The following is a 7015-nucleotide window of genomic DNA, read 5'->3' as shown; positions in this document are numbered from 1 at the left end:
CTCGTGTGGGTTGGTGTCGGCGAATCCGTAACGAGGCAGTTAGAAAGCGTGTTTTCGGTTGTGTAACGGGTACTTCCATTGAAGAATGTGTCCAGCACCAGAAGCTGCGTTGGTTGGGACATGTTTTACGCATGCCGAACCATCGTTTGCCGAAGAGAGTACTGTTTTCCATGCCCAATTCGGAGTGGCGTAAACAGAGAGGTGGCCAACCCATGACCTGGCAGAGGAGTATGAAGGAGATCACGAAACGCTTGGGTGCTGTCGGTGCTACTCGCCTTCCAGGATGGGGACTGTGTGATCCTCACTGTGCCTGGTTGGAGACACTACAAGATGTGGCTGCCAACCGATGTCAGTGATGTTCTTGTTGTCAGTTTTTATTCAGATTGCCTGAGTGAATATATGGAGGTGTAGGCACCTCGGAATTATTGTGGTAAGCTAGCACTGAGTCCCCCCGTCAACCTTTACTTTTTTTACAGTAATGCTTTCAAATAAGTCATGGTTGTACGGCAGCGAAGCATCGGTGTTGAACACTGATGTCATGTTGTCGATGATGACCGCTAAATTGCCTAATCAGGATCAATCAAGACGGGAGATTGGGTTTGAACCACGGACCTTTCAGTCACTAAGTTCGCGCTTTATTCACCGAGCCATCTTGAGCTCCCCATCTCACGCCCCAGTTCATCTCATAGTCAACTATAAATCCACGTGACAGGGCTGCCTGTGATGTTTGAAATCTAGATAAATCTGTCAGCGCCAGTTTTGCGCGTCAGAGATCTGGGATTCTGAAAAGACAGGATAAGCGTGTGTTCTTATTTCTACATGCCAGTTCCTCTTGATTTCACAAACATCTGGACTTGAAAGTGGTTGTGTGTGACTTGGTGGAGGGGGCGAGATTGCTCAAGCGGTTAGAGCGCGCATCGAATGACCGGAAGGTCCGTGGTTCGAACCCAGTCTCTGCCTCTCGACTTCCCCTGTCTAGGCTTGGGTAATCTGGCAGCATTGCAGCCATCGTGTCTCTTTGGGGTGGCATGGCAGCTAGGCGCCGAAAGGGTGCCACGGATGTACGATTTTGACCTGATGGATATCGTGGAGATCAGCTTTGCTCGCCGAGTCACAGATTACTGATTTCAATCAGTAATGTCATTTCAGCTGAGCAGTGGTTGGACAAAAATGGGGGTTCCTACTAGCCCGAAGTTCACAGAACTCGTCGGAGTTACTTCCTTGAGACAGATTATATGGCAGATTATACGGAACTATACAAGACCGCTCAGTTCACTCATATCCAGTCGACAGCTAGTATCTGAATACGAATTACTTATTCCCACGTGACTCGCCTAATATTGCGAATCTCTTATCGGGATCGGACATCAAATTACAATCAAACCACAGTTGACCAGGTCAATCGACCGACTACTTCAATATGGATCAATAGACAGATCAATATGGGCTGTTTGAGTTGCGGCAGTAAACGCAACCGCTGCTATACTTTCGTTGTACAAAATACTTCATTTGTTACATATTGGCGAAAAAATCGCACGAGCCGTAATAAATTGAGTCGAAAGCTTGTATAGGATAGCTATCGATGTCGAGACAACCGTGATTCATGGTCGTACAATCAGGATAATTTATTCAGAAAGTCCTCGACGTATCAGGAAAACAAAACCGGGAGAATCTACTCCACCATGCAGTCAGATATTCTGAACGTCGATTTACAGAGTTTCTGGACAAGCACAGAGATCGTGTGTACCTTATCCTGAAAGCCTGTTTGTTGCGGCTTCATTGATCCAAGAAGTGGATGAATTCTGGGCCAGTGAGAAACAGCGGGATTTGCCGCTGATGTACCAGAGAAATTGGAATTTCAATGTTTGGAACAGCTTGTCCTTCTGTGACATCATCCAGAGTCGTGGGATAGGATGGACTATCTCGACTGGCTTTGCTAATCAGGATGTCTAATGAGCCGATCTTCTTCAGCCACCGAAGGGTCAATAAACAGCGGGATTCCTGCTCCAAACAGGGTCAGTGGGATGCCACCCAAACCGGGCATAGGTGGAACAACACTTTCAACCATGATTGATAATGGTGACGCTGGGTGTGACATCTTGGTGCATCCATGCATTGGGCAAGACGGCGGAATGACCACCTGCAAAAGAGGGTGGAGTTGTGTCACCAACACCTCTCCTCCCACCTTTTCAGTGTCACTCCCTCCTGCTTACAGTTTGGCCTCCAAATCTTCGGAGTGTGGAATGATTGACTGGCACGGTAGTATTGCAGCCGAAAGCGAAAGAAACTGACGTTCGAGAGGAAAGTTGTTTATTCGGAACAGGCAAGCGGAGGTGCCCGACAGTTTAGGTACGTACCGTCATCCCAAATGAGAGAACATCAATAAAAGCGTTTCGCCGATCGATCCTATTGGCTTTCCGTTCACGTGTGGTGTGGCAGATATCCCCTGTAGTTCTGACCGGACACAACGCGTGGTCCACCATGATACGCCAAGGGGAATGCGCGTACACAGACACACGCTGCGCTAACGAAAGCGTTCGAATGTGCGTCACACCACCCACTCTCGTCATGCAGCCAGAAACGTTTGTTGCACACCCTCAGCCAATCGATAATGACGGTGAATTTCGTCAGTTAACGCAGGGCAAGTTTACAAAGCAAACGAATGGATCAGTGGAGCACTTGCTGTTGCTAAGGTTGGTGGTATGAAGCTGAATCGAAAAAAAACATTTGGGTTTGCGAATAAAGTGGGATAGCTGTCAGCCCACCAGTTTGTCGAGTCTAGTACTCATAAATAGCCCCCCGTGTCACAGAATATCAGCGTCAGCTTTCGTATTGCGAATTCGGCTGGAAAAACCCACCAGTCCAGTGGAGAACTGAGCAGCTCATTCAACCAATGATTTGTTGATTCAATTGCTTTTTGTCAGCTGTAATAACTTTTCGTACAGTGGTTGTAGCTGCCACAGTTTCATCCACCAATGATTTGGGGAGGTGAAATAGGTAGCTGCGCATTAGAGGCGGGAGCTGATAAATTGGTGCGTAAACACAGAACTGTCAATGGACTATTGAGTAGGGGAATAGGGAAGCGAGCTATGCATAGAAGGATGCATGAGGAGCGCCTTTGAGGGCGCGACAGTCCCATGTCTGATAATGTCTCCAACCATTTATGTGGTCCGTCTCGGGGTCTCCATCCAGGAAGACAGCAAGAACCAGCGCAGTTGAGTTTGCTTGTAATGGCTTTCATACTTTGCTGCCAAGGCATTGTTTGACAGCCTCTGGCTCTCTTCCATCCTTCGAGGAAGTCGGTCGTGTGGCATACGCAGCACGTGGCCAAGCCGGCGCAACCGATCCAGTGTGATCAGTTCATCTATTGAGGGTGAGTTATTTCTCCCGAATACCATTCGCTCTTTGAGGGGACGCTACACTTCCCCGTTTGAATTGTCAGAAGACCACAGCTGATCATATTGAGATGGAAAAAATACAGTCATCCAAACGACCTTCCTGAGTCTCTAAAGGCTGGTACTCTGAGGCAGACTAGGCAAAACATGCAAAATACGTTCACTGGACGCTACACGAAATCTGCAAACGAGTGCAGCTGACCACGACGCGAATGTGGTTAACCTACACGCTGATCAGTTTGAAGCTTTACATGAGATGAAGTCCGGAAAAAATCGAAACAAATTTGGAATGCTTTGTTGTAGAAGGTCGTGTTTGACACAACTAGGTAAATTCTGCTTGGAGCAAGTACACCGTCTGACCTACCGCAAAAAAGATAGCATTCAGCTGTGGCACCCGTTCGGTGCCTAGCTGCCATGCCACACGAAAGAAGCACGAGGGCTGGGATACTGCTAGGTTGCCCAAGCCTAGACAGAGGAAGTCGAGAGGCAGAGGTCGGGTTCAAACCATCGACCTTCCGGTCAGTAAATTCGCGCTCTGACCACTTGGTCCATTACGCCATCCCACTGCAGCTAACAGCCTAGTGCGGTCTATACAAACAGTTTAAACGTGATCAACAAACGAATGTTCTGCGTCAAGACTAGAGTTCCTAGCTAACTAACCTTCAACCGGAAGGTGAAAACAAATGCCTTTTCCACACAAATACATCTGGCTCTTTGGGAAACGCTACAGGTTGGCGAAGGTGGAGAGTGGAAAAAAACCATAGGGGTATCAAACGCCAGTACCGGCGGTGTTGGGGGGAGGGGGACGACAAATATGGGGACACAACAACAACAACAACAAACAAAATCGATTTCGGACACCCGGTGCTTTCATGTCCAAAGAGCAGTCCCACACAAAATAGCTATGACTTCCGGCCTTTCTTCTTTACACAACAACACAACAACAGCAATAACAAACAAAACCGATTTCGGACACTCGGTGCTTGCATGTCCAAAGAGCAGTCCCACACAAAATAGCTATGACTTCCGGCCTTTCTTCTTTTTGCCGCTTTTTGAGCCGCCGCTGCTTTTTGGAGTTGTCGCGGCCTCATTCCCTGTTCTGGGTGGCGTATGGAGAGCTGGGTCGGAGGTTAGGTGTGCCGATTCGGCTGGAGTAGGGAAATCCGCCGGAGATGTTGTGCGGTTTGGGGAAATCTTCTCAGGTTCTGACGCTGTGGTGTTAGAAACTGGCGCTGGAGTAGCGGTAACGGGTGCTACAGTGGACGATTCTGTTGCAGCGGGTTTGGCAAGCGAATCTCCAGTTTGGTCGGAATTTGCCTGGGTCGTGGTTTTGGCTGGATTCGTATCGGCTACGGGCGTTTCTGGCTTCATCGCGGGGAACAGAATGACTTCCTTCAAATTGTTGGTATTGGTCAGAAACATGGCCAGCCGATCAATCCCCATGCCCCACCCAGCTGTGGGAGGAAGACCGTAGCCAAGGGCCGTCAAAAACGGTTCGTCGGTTGGCATCGCTTCGCCGTCGCCAGCAGCCTTGGCCTGGAAAAACGCGAAAATGAAAATGTGGCAGATAAGCAAAACAACGCTGGGGAAAGACCACGAATAGATAAAGAACCTGCGCTTTCGGTCAAACATTACCAAGATTCCAAATCTGGTAGTTCTTTAGGAGGTTACCACTGAGTTCGAGATAGTTCAGTAGTTATGACGTGAAGTTACTTACCGGAAGGTCTGCGTTTCAAACCCTATCCAGGTATCTCGAACGCTGAGAGTGGGCAACCGAAAGGGTGTTACAGCTGAACGACTATTTATTTCTATTTCTCATCTGTGTCGTAACCCTTAAATCCAACATTGAAGATAGGCGTCAAATTGAGCCAGTACAGTGGTTGTCGGCTCTAATACCCGCATACTGTGTGATGACTACAAGGGGGAACTGTCACAGATTACAACTTCCTGGGTCGTGGTTTTGGCTGGATTCGTATCGGCTACGGGCGTTTCTGGCTTCATCGCGGGGAACAGAATGACTTCCTTCAAATTGTTGGTATTGGTCAGAAACATGGCCAGCCGATCAATCCCCATGCCCCACCCAGCTGTGGGAGGAAGACCGTAGCCAAGGGCCGTCAAAAACGGTTCGTCGGTTGGCATCGCTTCGCCGTCGCCAGCAGCCTTGGCCTGGAAAAACGCGAAAATGAGAATGTGGCAGATAAGCAAAACAACGCTGAGGAAAGTCCACGAATAGATAAAGAACCTGCGCTTTCGGTCAACCAGTAAACAGATCCCAAATCCGACAGTTTGGACTAGAGATAGTTCGGTAGTTATGGCGTGAATTTACTTACCGGAAGGTCTGCGTTTCAAACCCTATCCAGGCACCTCGAACGCTAGGAGCGGGCAACCGAAAGGGTGTTACAGCTGAACTATTCATTTCGATTTCTCATCTTTTGTGGTAACACCTCTTAAATCCAACATTGAGGATAGGCGTCAAATTGAACCAGTACGGTGGTTGTCGGCTCTAATACCCACATACTGTGTGATGACTACAAGGGGGAACTGTCACAGATTACAACTTCAAGACGCTCGTCTATGGCGCTGAATGGTACACCGGCCTCCGGAGTATCATGCTCATCACTGACAGTAACACCAGAGGACAAACACTGACGGTTCACTGACATTCAGCCACGCTGATTTACTAGAATGACGATCAATTTAGGATAGAAGGGGAAAAGGAACGGGGAGGCTGGCGCCAGCCTGTCACAGTCATCCCTATGCCTATGCTTCCAATTTCCAGTCAATGTGGCAGATAAGCAAAACAACGCTGGGGAAAGACCACGAATAGATAAAGAACCTGCGCTTTCGGTCAAACATTACCAAGATTCCAAATCTGGTAGTTCTTTAGGAGGTTACCACTGAGTTCGAGATAGTTCAGTAGTTATGACGTGAAGTTACTTACCGGAAGGTCTGCGTTTCAAACCCTATCCAGGTATCTCGAACGCTGAGAGTGGGCAACCGAAAGGGTGTTACAGCTGAACGACTATTTATTTCTATTTCTCATCTGTGTCGTAACCCTTAAATCCAACATTGAAGATAGGCGTCAAATTGAGCCAGTACAGTGGTTGTCGGCTCTAATACCCGCATACTGTGTGATGACTACAAGGGGGAACTGTCACAGATTACAACTTCCAAGGCAACCATCTACAGCATTGAATGGGACACCGGCCCCCGGAGTATCATGCTCACAACTGACAGCAACACCAGAGGACAAAGACTGATGGTTCACTGACATTCAGTCACGCTGATTTACTAGAATGATGATCCATTTGGGATAGAAGAGGAAAAGGAACAGGGAGGGGATCTGGGGCCAGCCTCTCACAGTCATCCCTATGGCTACGCTTCCAATTTCCAGTCAGACCTAAAGCCGCCACCTTGACGTGATGGTCGGGCTTGAGTGCTGCCTGCATCCCGCGGGCTACACTGGCTGGAACTTCGTTCAACAAGCTGCAACCATGCCAGGATGGCCAAAGGGGAGCAGCCAGACAAAGAGAAGTAAGGCCCCGTACTGCGAAGCGGTATGGGGGCAAAATCGTACTATTCCCTGAGACGGGATTGTAAAGGCTGTAATGTGTTATCCC

At 48.6% G+C, this 7015-nt stretch overlaps 2 protein-coding genes across 2 annotated transcripts in view; both read right to left on the bottom strand.

Moving 5' to 3' along the window:
• The window catches only part of T265_08947 (hypothetical protein), a gene marked incomplete at both ends in the record, with an annotated part of 17127 nt that extends 13026 nt beyond the window's left edge, over positions 1-4101 (bottom strand). The window contains one exon of the mRNA XM_009174890.1: positions 4056-4101. Coding sequence (XP_009173154.1) covers positions 4056-4101 — 46 coding nt within the window. The remainder of the gene's footprint in view (positions 1-4055) is intronic.
• Positions 4102-4412: 311 nt separating this feature from the next.
• Positions 4413-7015, bottom strand: part of T265_08946 (hypothetical protein) — a gene marked incomplete at both ends in the record, with an annotated part of 19034 nt that continues 16431 nt past the window's right edge. The window contains one exon of the mRNA XM_009174889.1: positions 4413-4931. Coding sequence (XP_009173153.1) covers positions 4413-4931 — 519 coding nt within the window. The remainder of the gene's footprint in view (positions 4932-7015) is intronic.

Source organism: Opisthorchis viverrini, assembly GCF_000715545.1.
Source record: "Opisthorchis viverrini unplaced genomic scaffold opera_v5_248, whole genome shotgun sequence".
NCBI classification, from domain to species: Eukaryota; Metazoa; Platyhelminthes; class Trematoda; order Opisthorchiida; family Opisthorchiidae; genus Opisthorchis; species Opisthorchis viverrini.
Note: the sequence above shows the minus strand (reverse complement) of the source record. Positions and strands in the feature narration are given on the sequence as shown.